Source organism: Trichechus manatus, unplaced genomic scaffold (assembly GCF_000243295.1).
Source record: "Trichechus manatus latirostris isolate Lorelei unplaced genomic scaffold, TriManLat1.0 scaffold00216, whole genome shotgun sequence".
In the NCBI taxonomy this organism is placed as follows: Eukaryota; Metazoa; Chordata; class Mammalia; order Sirenia; family Trichechidae; genus Trichechus; species Trichechus manatus.
This window is the reverse complement of record NW_004444152.1, coordinates 2,268,964-2,285,579: the sequence shown is the minus strand read 5'-3', so window position 1 is coordinate 2,285,579 and position 16,616 is coordinate 2,268,964. Positions and strand designations below refer to the sequence as shown.

General features: G+C 38.0%; 1 protein-coding gene across 3 annotated transcripts in view; it reads right to left on the bottom strand.

Annotated features, from left to right (window-relative positions):
• Positions 1 to 1,382: 1,382 nt before the first annotated feature.
• LOC101352492 (zinc finger protein 234) overlaps positions 1,383 to 16,616 on the bottom strand; it is a 22,529-nt gene continuing 7,295 nt past the window's right edge. Inside the window, exons 4-6 of one of the 3 annotated variants that reach the window (XM_023742731.1) lie at positions 13,794 to 13,871; positions 9,503 to 9,629; positions 1,383 to 6,591 (exon numbers count right to left, since the gene is read on the bottom strand). In XM_023742731.1, coding sequence (XP_023598499.1) covers positions 4,724 to 6,591; positions 9,503 to 9,629; positions 13,794 to 13,808 — 2,010 coding nt within the window. In that variant the 5' untranslated portion in view covers positions 13,809 to 13,871 and the 3' untranslated portion in view covers positions 1,383 to 4,723. Of the gene's footprint in view, positions 6,592 to 9,502; positions 9,630 to 10,118; positions 16,352 to 16,616 lie in introns of those variants that run through there. The other 2 variants (XM_023742732.1, XM_004388780.2) reach the window with 2 other exon arrangements.

Sequence of the window (16,616 nt, the reverse complement as noted above, 5' to 3'; positions counted from 1 at the left end):
TCAAATGAAAGTTAAAAATTGAAAAAATAAGGACATTTAAAATTGTGATCATACAATGGCAGATTTTCTTCCTAATGGTTTTCCTATTTCAATCAACTACCAAAAGAGTACAAGTATCCCTAACTCTCCACACAATAGCCGAGGTTATAAATTTTTACTCATTAAATAATATTTCTTTTGCGTTTTCATCAGAAGAAAAATTCATGTTTCCAAATTTTTCCGATTACCCTTAAGAAAAACTCTACCCTTTAAGCAATACCCATCCATGTCCCCTGCCACCTGTGCTGGTAATCACTTATGTTTTAGACTCTTTTTATGAACATCTGATTACATGGGGATTCATGTTTATCATTCCCCATATAGAAAAGAAATTCTTAAAAATAGTAATATTCATGACTTAAAAACAATAAAAAAACCCAATGACAACCCTGACAGGGAACACAAGAGAGTCCCTGACGGAGCAGGAGAAAAGTGGGGTGAAGAACTCAAATTCACATAAACAGACCAGACTTAATTCTGGACTTAGACTAGAGGAACCCTCGAAGACATGGCTCCCAGACTCTCGGTTAACCCAGAACTAAAACATTCCCAAAGCTCACTCTTTAGACAAGGATTAGACTGGACTATAAAACATAAAATAATACTCGTGAAGAGTGTGCTTCTTAGTTCAAGTAGATACACAAGGCTAAATGGGTAGCTCCTGTCTGGAGTCAGGATGAGAAAGCAGAAAGGGACAGAGCTGGTTGAATTGACACGGGAAACCTGGGTTGGAAAGAGGGAGTGTGTTCTCACATAATAGGGATTGCAACTAGTGTTATATAATGATATGTGTATAAATTTTTGTATGAGAAATTAACTTGAGCTGTAAACTTGCACCTAACGCACACACACACACACACACACACACAAAATCCATTGCCATTGAGTCAATTCAGACTCACAGTTACCCTATAGGACAGAGTAGAATTGCTCCACAGTGTTTTCAAGGAGTAGCTAATGAATTCCAACTGTCAACCTTTTGGTTAGCAGCCTGAGCTCTTAACCACTGAGCATTCATGACTTGAAGATTCAATATTTTCAATGAAGTGAATACTTTCTCAAATGATCTATAGTATCAATGCAAACTCAATAAAAATGCCAGCATTATTTTTTTCTGGATATTGAGATGGTTGATTATAAAAATTATAAAAGATAATTATAATGGAAAATAAAGATAATGGAAAAGATAAGAGCTATAAACAGCCAGGATAATCTGAAAGAACTGGAGACTTCCATTTATAGATATAGTCCATCTATATAGTCCATCAACAATTTGTTAAGGATAGACAAATAAGGGAAGAGAATAGAGATCAAAATATAGAGTAAAAAAAAAAAAAAAGACATTTCAATTTGATGTGTGAAAACACTGAAGCAGGGAGGGGAAAGAGGTCCTTATGTTGTTCTGGATCAACAGAATATCCATACGGGAAAAAATATTGATCACTATCTGACAATTACAAAAATATTAAATCCAGAAATACTGCAGGTTTAAACTTGAAACGTCAAACAATGATACTTTTAGGAAAGAAGCATAAGAGAACTTTGTTTCCTTGGAAGAGGAAAAACTTCTTAAGGAAGACCAAGAAAATCACAAACTATGGGGAAAAAAAAAAAAACTACGAAAGACTGGAGTATTTTGAAGTGAAGAACCTAAGTTCATCAAAACGCACCTTTAACAGAGTGAAAAGGCAAAAGTGAGAGACTTAAAAAACATGTATGACACAAAAGATTCATCTGCAGAATATAAATCCTCCAATCATTATGAAAAAGACAGGCAACACAAACATGGGCACAATACAGAATAAACATTTCAGAAAAGAGGAAGTAGCCAATTATCAATGAAGATACTAAACTCTATTAGACATAACAAAAATGCAAATTAAATTAGTATGCGAAAGCACTACATTCCGACCAGAAGGCTAAAATTTAAGAAAGTGAAAACAAATGTTGGCAAAGATGCCAACACTTGCATACCACTGGTAAAAAAGTGAATTGGTATAACTACTTTGAAATACTACTTGCAAGTATCTACTAAAATTGACCAAATTCATACATTAGAACCTCTTGGTTCCACCCATTGATATATTACTCAAATAAATGTATCATACATTCAACAAATGTATGAATGGAAAAAAAAAATCAGAAAACTTATCCTTAAAATCCTGTTCCTCTAAATCTACTTCTGGTACCAAAACCTCTATCAGTTAGTGTTCAAGCAGAGAAACAGAACCAGTAAGAGATATACATTAAGATTTATTGCAAGGAACTGGCTTACTTGATTGTGGGGGCTGACTCAAAATACACAGGGCAGGTGATCAAGAAGGCAAGCTGGACTCTCAGGTGTGAGCTGAAGCTAGTATCCACAGAATTCCTATCTTCAAAGAAGCCTCAACTGTGCTCTCAAGGCCTTTTAACTGATTGAGTCAGGTACACCCAGAGTATCTAGGATAATCTCCTTGATTTAAACTCAACTGATTATGTGCTCTCATCCCATCAACAAAATATTTCAGAGCAACACCTAGATTCCTGTTTGACTGAATAACTGGGAACAACGGACAAGGCAGAACCTCTCCCTAGAACCACACCCTGAATTTGAACATTTTGCCTCCAGAACTGTGAGAAAATAAATTTGTCCTTTAAAGATACCCACCTGTGGTATTTGTTACGACAGCACTAGGTAACCAAGACACTGAGTAAGCCCTTTAATCAAATACACTTAAAATATCCCTGTAGTGTCTAAGGAGTATAGAATGGCACCTAAACCTGCTTTGTCCCTGCTGGTTCCACATTCTGAGAGAGTCCACTACTGTCGTGCTATATTGCCTCCCTAAATGCATCTTTTCCTCAGGGAATCTTTATTTTTTTTTTTACCTCCACAACACATGTATACTCACTTTGTTCTTATCTCCAGGATTTGCCCTCTCCGTTATGGATTTATGATTAAAGAAGTGTCACAGGCATTAACTGCAAACATATAGGTGCTCACATTCATTAATTTATCTATGTATTCAAACAACCAGAGAATTTTTTTTTTTAATTGATTTCTGGGGTCTTATTAAAATTTTAGATGCTATATAATATACAGCAATCATATTATGTGTCCTAATTATAAAGGATTGATATTAATACTTTTTCAAATTCTATTGTACATGATTGCCTCATTTGGTAATGCTAATGTTCATTGAAATTTTAAAATGTAATTTATGAAATAATAAAATCCCACAAAACACTTCTTGCCAGAGAAAACCACTAAGGGTGAGGACTCCCTTAAAAATTATCTTACGTATGTGCACACATGCACACACATTTGTGTGTGACACTATGAAAGCTACAATGCATCATCTTCTAACATTCATATATTATCCTGTAAATATGTCTATGCCATCATTTCAATGGCGTCATACTATTACAAGAATGTATCAAAACTAAAATTCCTGTAAATGAATGCTTGCTACTTCCATTTGAAAAATTTCAGTCACATCACTGATGTGCTAAACATTTTTCTGTATTTTAATCTCATAGCTGTATGATCTCCAAATTAAAGAAAAGCATTATTACACATCTAAAAATACACCCTTTTCAAGAAATCATACATTACTACAATACAGAAAAGTATAAATATCAGTTCTGTCCCCATAATGAATACATTTGATACAATTATCAAATTCTTATACTTTTTTTGGTATTTGTTTTATGGGTGTGGGGGAAGAATATGCAGTAGGGAACTTGCCAGTATTAATGTCCTTCAAATATGGCATAGCGTCTACCTCAGCTGTTTTGGTTGGGAAAAAAAAAAAAAGATGCTACAGCAATTAGAAAGCAACCATATCAAAGCCTTGGTTGAAATGCAGAAAACCAGATATCAATGATCAATTCAAAGTTGACTAAAACATTTTTTGGTCATTGGTAACTATTTCTGATACTTTCAAAGTGTTATGATAAATCCTTGCTTTAAGAACACTGAAAACCAATTCAATTGTTTAATATGCAATAACTTGTAGCAAAGTTAACAAACTTTTTCAGTCTCCATTGTCAGAAAAATCGTAAAAGATAGTGAAATTTGTAGTGTTACAACTGATAGAACAGTAGACAGACCCACAAATAATAAGATCCAAGTTGAAAACAGAGGCTGTGGGGAGGACAGGAGTCAACTGCAATAAGTTAACACCCTGTTAATATTGCAGACTGCAGTACTGAGTGGTTTTCCACATTTAAACTAATGTTTGTTCTTTGAAATATTCATTTTTGCAAGTTTCCTCTTCTGGATAAAAATTTTCAAATATTCTACATTTTCTCTTTTTGATTCATTAACAAACAAGTATTGAGCATACCTACAAAGTGTAGTCAATCCTAAGGTTGTACTGATGCTGCAGCAAAGTTCCTGCCCTCATGGAGCTTACATTCCAGTGGACATCAATTTTGGCATGCACATCGTTACGCTTTTGTTAAAGGCCAGATCAAACTCTTATTCTTTCCAAGGCCTGTCTCTTGAGTGATACATAATAAATGCCAAGGATCTGACTGAAGCCCTTCCTGCACCACTTCAAAATGTTCTCTGCTGTGTGGTGTGTTGACCTCTGGCTATGTTGCACTATGGGTGAAATACAGATATAAATAAATGTTTTCTCTCCTGAGACATGATGATTAGAAGAATTCAGGTTGCAAATTAAATTCTTAGAAAACATCACTTTGTAGAACTTCTTTCGTGTGATGCTTCTCTAATGTTCTTACCACTATTATCACTTTCAGAAATTTTATCACCAGCATGGGTTTTGTGATGACTTACAAGATTTGATCTCCAACTGAAGCTCTTACCACATACCTCACATTTGTAAGGTTTCTCTCCTGTGTGAACTCGCTGATGATACTGAAGTTGTGAAGATCGACTGAAGACTTTATCACACGTATCACATCTGTACGGTTTCTCTCCAGTGTGGACACTCTGATGAAGTTGAAGACTTGAGGCCTGACTGAAGTACTTACCACACTCCTCACACTTATAAGGTTTCTCTCCTGTGTGGACCCTCTGATGCATGTCAAGATTCAAGCTCCACTTGAAGCCCTTTCCACACTCTCCACATTTATATGGCTTTTCTCCATTATGCACTTTTTGATGGGCTTCAAGGTGTGAATTCCGACTGAAGTTCTTTCCACACACTTCACATCTGAATGGTTTTTCTCCACTGTGGATCCTCTGATGGGTCAGAAGATGTGATGCCTGACTGAAGCCCTTTCCACACTCTTCACAATTATAGGGTTTCTCTCCTGTGTGGATTCTACAATGAATTTTAAGATCTGCTCTGCGACTGAAGCCTTTCCCACACTCTTCACATTTGTACGGTTTCTCACCAGTATGGATCAGCTGGTGAACTTGAAGGCGTGTACTCTGATTGAAGCCTTGCCCACACTCCTCACATTTATAAGGTTTCTCTACGCTGTGGCCCTTCTGATGGATTTTCAGATACGAACGCTGGCGGAAACCCTTCCCACACACGTCACATTTATAGGGCTTTTCTCCTGTGTGGACTACCAAATGAACTTGATAATGAATTTTCATCCTGAAGCTCTTCCCACACTCCTCACATTTGTATGGTTTCTCTCCAGTGTGGATGCCTTGGTGGGCTTGAAAACTTGAATTGTAAATGAAGCCCTTCCCACACACCTTACATATGTATGGTTTCTCTCCAGTGTGGATTCTCTGATGGGCTTGAAATTGGGAAGGCTGAATGAAGCTCTTACCACATTCCTCACACTTATAAGGCTTCTCTCCAGTGTGAACCCTCTGATGAATACAAAGATTTGAACTACAAGTGAAGCCTTTCCCACACTCCTCACATCTGTATGGTTTCTCTCCTGTATGGACCATGCAGTGAGTATTAAGTGCTGATCTACGACGGAAATTCTTACCACATACATCACATTTGAATGGTTTCTCCCCAGTGTGGATTCTCTGATGTTCCTGAAGATGCGAGGCATGAATGAAACCCCTTCCACATTCTTCACAATTGTAAGGTTTCTCTCCTGTGTGGACTTTGCAATGTACAGTAAGTGCTGATTTACGACTGAAGCCTTTCCCGCATTCCTCACATTTGTGTGGTTTCTCTACAGTGTGGACTTTCTGATGAGTCTGCAGATGTGGTTTCTGACTAAATTTCTTCCCACACTCATCACACTTATAGCAGTTCTCTCCCATGTGAACTCTATGATGATTACGAAGACCTGAGCTATAACGGAAGCTTTTTCCACACTGAGAACATACGTGAGACGTCTCTCTTGAGTGTAACTGCTGAGGAAGATCAAAGCTGGAGGCATCACTGAAGGTTTCTGTACATTCATTATACTGATAAAGTTTCTCTGATTTGTGAATAATAGATAGTCCTGCCCCAACCTGGAAGGCTGAATCACCCTGTTTGTGGAACTGAGAACTGTTTATCATGGAGTCTTGACACCTGGTTAAGTCACTTGCAATTTGTTGCCAGATTTGCCAGCAGAAAAGTTCCTCCTGTTGCCTTGTTTGTGAAGTAGTCTCCATCTCCTTTGGGAACTTGCCTCCTGAAAGGACAGAGAATTTAGAGATACAGATAGGTTTAAGTTTTCAAGATTGCACATTTAGAACAGGGTGCGAGACTTTAATGAATCCAGAGGAGGTTTAGTTTATCATTTCCACTGCGTATCATGTTCTATAGTATACATGCCAACAAAAAGGAAGAGGAAGTCCAGTGGACTCCTAAACAGTAGCATTAACAAGATCAATTAAAAAAACAAAACAAAACAAAAAACCCCATTGCCTTCAAGTTGATTTAGACTCATGGTGACCCCATGCGTTATAAAGTGCTCCACAGGGTTTTCTTGAGTATAATCTTTATGACAGATTGCCAGGCATTTCTTCCACAGCACTATTGGGTGGTTCAAGCCACTAACCTTTAGGTTAGTAGGTGAGTGCAAAATGAGACCCATTAGACCATATCAAATCAACTATGTGAGGCACAATTTAGAAATCAAAGACTTAATTTAAAAAAATTTTAATATGATATAAATTATTAATCTGTTGCTATTTCTATTCAATTTCAAAGCCAGTATAGAATCTTCAGTAATAAATTATAGCTATAAAAATTATGTTGATAATGAAAATGAATCAATAAGAACTTTAAGGAAAAGGTATGACACAATCAAAAGTTAACCTATTTTCGTTTGTTATACAGCCTAAATATCACACAGCTATGTTTAATCTGCACAATATGTACACAGAATCTTATTTTTCTGTGTTGATATGGACAATAAATTAGTTGACAATTATTACAAATTGTTGACTACCTCTAAAATAATTTGTTTAGAAATGTAGTTTCCAAAATGTTTACGCTTACTAGTACTCCAAAGTTTCTAAATTTATACAAAGACATCTAAGCCTATAGAGATTTTCTTTTTTTTTCATTAAACTTCTCAATTAAATGTTAAAAAGTATTTGTAAGGAAATTTTTACGGAGGAGAATTTCACTTCTCTCCCTGTAGGAATAGTCAATTAAAAGCTGTCTCATCTGGTTTAGCAAACATTTAATCAGTTCATGTATAATTCTATTTATAGTTGTTTTATAGGAAAATTACTCCAGTGTCTAGGGAACTGAGAGGCTCTGGAATAGTTGCGATGACTTGCAAGTTTGGGAGAAAAATGCATTATCCCTTACTAAAACACAGCATATAAGTATAGAGAGAACTCCTTTAAATCCTGCTGAGAAGATTCCCCCATGAGGACGATGGGAAAAGAAAGTTGAAATGATGACATACACTATTCTGAAACCTGACAGATGTTCAATCTCCAGGAAAAAAAGTGAACCAGTGAGCAATCTTTGACAACAGAGACAGAGCTGGGGAGAAGGAATGGAACAGGGCACAGTGTAATTTTCTGAATGTCACTCCTACAAAGGGAGGTACATTCTGCCTGGAATGTTATCCAGGTAAGATACTTGCACGAATGGTTCCATACTTTTTTGAGGTCTTTGCTCAAGTGTCAGTCCATCAATGAGTTCAATGAAAAATAATAAACCCTGTCCGCAGTCAATTCACCTCTGGCAATTTCCATCCCCCTGACTCTATCTGGAGCCCTGGTGGCACAGTGGTTAAGAGCTTGGCAGCTAACCAAAAGGTCGGCAGTTCAAATCCACCATTCGCTCCTTGGAAACCCTACGAGGCAGTTCTACTCTGTCCTATAGGGTCACTATGAGTCGGAATCGACTCAATAGTAATGAGTTTGGTTCTTTGGGTTTGACTCTGTTTATACTGTACATAGTACTTATTACCATCTGTATGCTATCTAGGTAATTTTTGCTTACTGTATGTCTTTCTGACAACACTGAGGTCCCCTTGGGCACTACGCTTATTCATTAAGTCAACAAATATGTCCAGATATCTGCCATGTACCAGGACAATTCTAGGCCCTGAAGAGACAACAATAAAAAAGACAAAATTCTTTCATTCCTGGAGATACTATTCCAGTGGGAGAGAGAGATGACAAGCAAATAAACAAAAAATATGTATGTTAGGGCAAGGAGAACATAGAAAGGATGCTATATTAAATAGGGTCAGAGAAGGCCACTCTTGCGATATCAAAACTGAGCATTGACCTGAATGAAGTAAAGAAGTGGGCCAGGAAGATTTTAGGTGAAAGTGTTCCAGGCAGAGAGAAGAGCAAGTAAAGGTGCCTGAGGCAGATTCTGCATCTAATCGGAAGAATAATGATACCCAAGACATTTCCAAATCCTAATTCTGGGAACTGAGAATATGTTAGATTATGTGGCAAATGGAAATTAAGGTTGCAAATCAGCTAACACTAAAATAGGAAGACTATCCTTCATTATCTGGTGGACCCAATGTATTGAAAAGGGTCCCTAAAAGTGGACGAGCCAGCAGGAAAGTTAGAGAGAAAAGTGACTACAGAAGAATGATCAGAGTGATGCAATGTTGTGGGCTTTGCAAAAGCAGGATGGGGTCCACAATCTGAGGAATTTGGCAGCCTCTAGAAGCTGGAAATGGCAAGGAAATGACTTCTCCCCTAGAGTCTCCAGAAAGGAATACATACTGGCCAACATCTTGATTTTAGCAAAATGAGACCCACGTTGGACTTCTGACCTACAGAACTGTAAGACAAACAATCTGTGTTGTTTAAGTCACCAAATTTGCAGTTTTTTTTAATAAAAGCAATAGGAGACTAAGAGAACATCCTTGGCATGTCTGAAAAACAAGGAGGGCAATTAGCAAGAAGACAGGTGGTATATTAAGACAGGAAGTAGGGACCAAAGACCAGATCATGTAGGACCCTATGAAGCTACTCTGATCATTTCTACTGTGTTTTATTTCATAAAAAATTGTTAGTAGGAGAGTCCATTCCCCAAATTCAGGTGACCATTCCAGGAGCCCCAAAGTCTTGAGCTCTTGAGATAAAGAAACTCCAGATGGAGGCTGTCCTCACCCAAAGAGACCAGGTTCCTGAAGTTCTCCAGCATCACTTCTCGGTACAGCTTCCTCTGGAAGGAATTCAGCAACTCCAGCTCTTCCTCATTGAAGACAACGGCCACATCCTTGAATGTCACTGATTTCTAAAACATTAAGCACACATACAAAGTGTTACAACTATCATCCACTTGAAAAGAGGCAGCACTGACAAGATTGAGAGGATGGGGAGAGGGGGAATTGTATGGGATTTTGACAGACATGGGTCAATTTGCAGATTTCTCAGCTTTTCCTCTACCTTGCCAATGCCATACATTGATTTTCCTTAGCTTCACTGAAAGTGAGGTAATAAATGAAAGCCCTTGTACTTTTACTTGGTGTCCTTAGATTATAATTAAGTAAACCCCTAGAACTCTATATATGTTGTATGCTGATGCTAGGACACATTTTACTTTCTGACTCATACTGGAAACTACCCTATAAAGTTTACCAATTTAATTTCAACAGAATTTGACAGCACCCACCTCCTTCCTCTCTCTCTCTTCTATATACACACATGGCACTTGTAACAGCATGTGGCACAGAATAAGTGCTTATAAACCTCAGCTATTACTGTTATTATTATTGTAACTTACCTATTTCATAGCTGTACAATATTCCAGGTGTGAATTAAAGAATTTGGCTGGACTTTGTCCCTGGTTCCTGGTAGGCAGAGTGTCTTTATTATTCCTGGTGGTCTCCTGGGACAATACCTGGTAGTTTATGCTAACATGATGACTGATGATGGGGGATGGTCATACCAGGAAGATCAACCATATGATCAGAGGTTTGGAGCTTTGAGACACATGATACCAAGGAACAGGAGATTGAGTTCAATCATGGGGTCCTGATTGAACCAATCATGCCTATAATGATATCCCAATAAAAACTCTGGATACCAAAGCTCAGGTTAGCTTCCCTGGCTGACAATATGCTGCATACTGTCACACACTGATGTGCCAGGAAGGTGATGTGTCTTTGAAAAGAATGGAAGCTTTGTGTTTAGGACTGTAAAACGGGACTAGCAGTAATAGTAGTACCGTCAGAACCTGCCTAACTTCAGGGGGGATAACGCAAATCAAGATCAGCCCAAGGCCAATCCCTATGAGGTGGAGGTCAGACGCAGCTCCGCTCTCCAACCGTTATACCAACTCTAACACCAGCTATCCCTCCCCCGGCACTCTCTACTTCTCTGCTGTGTTCGCTAATCTGTTGCAATGGCCACACAGAACTCACAGATCATATTTAAAGTTATGCGGTTTATGAAGGAACAGGGTACAACTCGGGATCAGGATCAACAGGCTACAATACAGGAGCAGGAAGCATGTAGGCAAAGTCTCCCTTCTTCAGTGCGGACAACTCTCAGCTTCTCTTAACTGACTGTGCAGGCCTCCTCTTAGCCGCTGAGGACAGGCTACTCTTGGCCCTGCCATCTGTCACCACCAGCTCTGCTGCTGAGCCCCTTCTGGGCCTGTTGCTGCTGGCTCTGCCTCTGGGCACCTTCTGAGCCTGTAGCTGTCTTTAGTGTTACATCCCTTGACTGTTATGGCCCTTTTAGGAGGTTCTTGCCTCTTCTCTCTCTCGCTTCTTTCTGCTTATCTTCCTGCTTCTTTCTGTCTCCCCTGCTTCCTTCTGCTTCTTCCTGCTTCCTGTTTGCCTGCTTCTTTTTGTGTACTAAACCTCTGTGGGGCTGGCTGCTTAAATACACAAACTCCTGGTCCATTTCAAGAAAGGGCACTCCCATCAGGGCCACAAACTGACCAATCCCCTCTAAGTAGGCCACAGACACTGCATTTGCATAGCAGGCGTAGCTGGGCTACAACTCACCTCATCTGCATAGTCTATTAACCAATCAGTGCAAGGTGTATACCAATCACAGGGCAGGCTGCAGCCCAGGACCAGATAAAAAGCATCAAACCAAGCTATTTACAGCTTACTCAGGAAATGTCAATCAACCTGGACAAAAGTAACCCTCTGGGATGGAAAACTAGGGCAAAGGTAACTCCTCAGGGCTTAGGGGAAAAATCCCTCAAGCTGTTTTTCCAAAGAACCAAGGCAAAAGGCCACATAAAGGAACTCATTTCATCACCTGGACCCTCCAAGACCTAGCCCTATGCATCTCTCCCTTTGGCTAGTTTTGATTTATAACCTTTTGATATAATAAAAATGTATTTTAAGTATAGTCTTTCTTACACTCTGTGAGATGTTTCAGCAAATTATTGAACCAGATGGAGTACTGACATCCCTGAATTTAGAGTCAGCTGGTCAAAAGTGAGGGTGGTGCTAAGCTCGGAGCAGATGTCTGCAGTGAGGACAGTCTTGTGGAGAGCTGTGGCCTTACCTGTGATGTTTGAAGGCATTTGCACCATGGTACTGATGATCTGTATTTATCAGTTCTAAAAATTTACATTTAATTTTAAATATTTTTCTAATTATAACCCGTCCTAAAAAGAACATCTTTTTATGTACATCTTCCTCCCTTGTCTGATTTAAAATGAAAATTAAAATGTCAATAAGCATATTTAAACTTATGATCAAATGCCAGATTTTCTTCCTCCTTCACTCATCTTCAAGCAGAAGTAACCCTAACTCTTCATAAAATGGCAGTTTGTAAATTTTTACTTCATTTTGATCACCTGACTAAAAAAAAGAAAAAAAACTCATTTTTAGAATTCTCACTTATTCAATTATAAATAAACATGTTTATTGGTTATTTCTATTTCTCCTTTTTACCTTGTCTGTTCATGATCTTTGCTGTATTTCTACTGATATTTTCCTTTATCCTGTGACTCTAATGGAAACCTTGGCGGCACAGTGGTTAAGAGCTACAGCTGCTAACCAAAGGTCGGCAGTTCGAATCCATCAGGCGCACCTTGGAAATCCTATGGGGCAGTTCTACTCTGTCCTATAGGGTCACAATGAGTCGGAACTGACTCGACGGTAACAGTTGTTGTTTGTGACTCTAATAGTTCTACACTAAATGTTATGTCTTTTTCTAGCATATATATTGTAAATACTTCCACCAAAGTAGTTATTTGTTCTTGTAACACTGTATAAGTATCTTTTGCCAAGGAAGAATTTAAAAATTTTATAACACCACTGGGCTAATCACTGTATTCATATGGCTGGAGCTCTGACCACTGCAGTGCACTTGAAGAGGAGGTCACTGGGAAGAGAAGAGGTGCAGAGAAGAGGAGCCAGGAGAGGAGCAGCATCACCTCTGGAAATCATCACTCAGGACAACACTCCAGGCACCCACACTACTGGTGTATGGGTCTCTTTCCTCACGTCTCTCTCTTTCACTCTAACAGGATGCCTAACACTCCTGTTTCTTGATTTCCTGTGGGAACCTTAACAGGCTTCTCATATTTCACGTCTTTAAAATGAAGAGACCAAGCACCTCCTCAATGAGGAGTAGATGTAGTGACAGAATGCAAATGCTTGGCAAATCTTCTAGTATTATCCTGGGATGATTTAAACTAAGGTTATGTATTGCTTTCATAAAAGTAATTAATACATGAAGAAGAAAAAAAACAAACAGTAAAACACAAACAGAGAATGGCTCTAGCATGGTAACACAGAATCTAGCTCTTCCTACATGATAACATCCAACAATATTGGCCCTGTTGCACTGTGGCATATTTGAATATTCTACCAAACACCCAATGTACCAAATGTCAAATGAACCTTTTCAATATTGAGCTACCAGTACACCATAGAGAAGGAGCACTTTTTCAGAATTGATTTCTAGGAGAAAATGTTTTATGCAAGAAAACTATCACTGTAGTGTTGTTTAAAACAGTAAAATTCAGAAAGCAAATAAATTTTTATGAGTTAAAAGTGGTTAAAAATAAAAGATGCAACAATTCAATTGGAAAATGATATTAACTATAACAAATGAATGCTTTATATTAAATTAAAAAAGCACAATTTAAAATTAGGTGTATATCATGAATACAAATATAGTTATAAAGGTATATTAGGAAAAAGTGTTAGAAAATAAACATAGTTAGATTAGCAAGCAAAGAAGTAGTAAAGTAGGAGAACTGTTCATTCCTAGTCATTCTTTTACTTTTGAAAGAAAAAGAAAAGATAAAAATAAAACAAAAACTAAAAATAAATCCAAAGTAAACCAAAAACAGACAAAGCAAGCACACAGAAGGTCCTCAAATGTCTACTGTTCTCCTTGAGGCTTTACAAGAATGAGAAAACCAAGTGTCCAATCTGCGTAATGAGAAGAATTTTAAGAGCAAAAAGGTAAGCCCACTCACCATAAATGTGCTCATTTTTCTTCCTACTTCTGGTGATATACAGAGTCCTGAGATACACAGAGTCCTGGGAAGGCCAAACTGAGGAAGGAGAAAGAAGACATAAAAAGGTGGCTAGGGATGTCACTCACCTTCATGGATGTTTACTGCGAATTAGCCAAGGGATCAGTTTCTCGTGGTGGCTACAGATGCACACAGCTTGATAAGTAGATCATGGCATGGAGACCAGATGCCCTTTACCCCTTTCAGTGTGATTCAGGGAACAATGTACACAACTACACACACTGGCCTCATCACCAGAGTTGCCTTGTGGTTCCCAAGGTGGCAATTCAGATTCTGGTATAATAAAAATTGAGATAATATAATGTACCAAGCAAGAGTTAGCTCTAGGACCAGTATACATGTGGGTTCAAATCCTAGCACAGCTTTACACAAGCTGTGTCATCTTGGGCAAATTAATAATGTCTCTTTGCCTCAATTCTGTCATCTGTAAAACAGGGAGTATAAGAGCCCCTCCTGATGGGACTGCTGTGAGGTGGAAGTATTAGAATACTTTCAGGGTTTTTGTTTTCTTGTAGCTACAGAAAAGCACGTAATACTCTGTGGTATGCGATTATTCTTATAAATGTAATTTCAACCAAAGGAACATGGTAAGATATGAAGACTTCTGATGTGATTTGTCTATTGAGTAAAGGTCACATGTGATCCCAGAAAAGTCTTTTAAACTAGCTTGGCTATCTTCCCTAATAAAATGTTGCCTTAATTATAATATTTAAATTGGCATGCACAACCATTTTCTATAAGGTGTGAGAACAAGTGCACTTCCGGTGTTAAGCAGAAAGGTCCAAAATAGGCCTTTTTACCAACATAGAGGTAAAAGGTGTAATGCAAGTGCCTGACAAATCTTCTGGTATCCCTGAACATTTTACACAAAGATTCTGTGTACAGGTTGATAAAACTAATTAAAGAAAACATGAAGGATAAAACCTGATCAACATGAGTGGAGAAGAGAAAAATATTTTTAGTTTTTATTAAAACAATACAAGATTCTGCAAAAAAATAATTTGAAAAAAAAGAAAAAAGCCTCTTTAGAAATGTTTAGCAGTTTCTCAAAAAGTTAAACATCGAACTACCACTTGACCTAGCATTTCCAAGCCTAGGTATTTACTCAGGAAAAATGAAAACACATGTCCACACAAAGACTTACCTGTATAAAAACTTGCATGTGTATGCTCATAGCAGAATTCTTCATAAAAGCCTCAAACCAGAAACAATCTAAATGTTCACCTGAATGGACAAAGCGTGGCCTATCCATACAATGGAAAAATAGTTTTGTAATACAAAGGAAAAAAATACGTCCATGCTACAACATGGATGAACCTTGAAACCATACTAAGTGAAAAAAGGCAGTCAACAAAGAGTACATATTATATGATTCTATCTATATGAAATTCCTACAAAAGGAAAGTCTACAGATACAGAAAGTAAGTTAGCGGCTATATGAGGCCTGAGGTGAGAATGGGGATTAACTGACAATGGGCATGAGGGATCTTACTGGAGACACCAATACATTCTCAAACTGATTTATGGTGATGGTTGCACCACTCAGTAAAGTTACTAAAAATCATTGAATTGTACACCTGAAATGGGTGGATTCTACAACATGTATATTTCAATGAAGCTGGTAAAAAGAATAATTTGATTACCTACATCACTTTAAGATTAACAAGACTGAATTCTGAGTCCATATTGAAAGAAAATTTATATTTGAATGAATACGGGAGAAGAGGAAGCTGATCTTAACAGAATGACTACTAATAGTAACATTACCATGGAGAAATCTGACAGATGTCACTTTAGCTAAGTGAAGAAAGTGAGATCACCAATACTGGGACAAACCAGCATCACTGGACTCCTAATATGCTGCACTGAAAAGGATACATCATAACTTCTGTGTATCCATACTGATAATGCATAATCTGAATCAAACCATCAAAAATACCAGATAAACCTCAAATGAAGGCCTTTCTCTAAAATACCTTGCCCATACTCTTCAAAAACATCAAGAACAAAAGAGACAATGAAAGGCTGAGGAATCTTTCCAGATTATAGAAGACTATATACAAACATGACAACTACTAAAGGCAATGCACAAACTGGACCCTGAACTCGGGGTAGGGGGAGCACTTTCATAAAAGACTTTTTAGGAAGAAAAGAACACATTTAAATGTGGACTGCAGATTAGCGATTAGGATGTTATCTACTATTATATAATAGATAAAATCATTAACTACTATTATCTAATAAAACATCTGAAAGCATCTAATATGCTATGCTAAAACCCTATTAACCCATCCCTCCTAACTGCCTCTTACCAAGACACCCCATGATTTCCCGACATGTGGGCTTTCTTCCTGCAGAAATTTAAAGTAACCTGTCTTTGATTACAGGCATATTTCCTTTTATTTTTATTTTTGTAGTTTAAATGAAGTTTACATTTCAAGTTAGTCTCCTATACAAAAATTTATACATAGTTATGTGACTCTAATTGCTCTCCTCATACTGCGACAGCACACTCCTCCTTTCCACCCGGTTCCCCATGTCCATTCAACCAGCTCCTAACCCTCTCTGCCTTCCCATTTCACCTCCAGACAGAAGCTGCCCGTTTAGTCTCTTGTATCTACTGGAGCTAAGAGGTACACTCCTCACTAGCATCACTTTATGTCCCACAGTCTACTCCAATCCCTGTCTGAAGAGTTGGCCTCGGAAATTCTTCTAGTTCTGGGCTGATAGAGAATCCAGGGGCCATGCTTTCCTGGGTTCCTC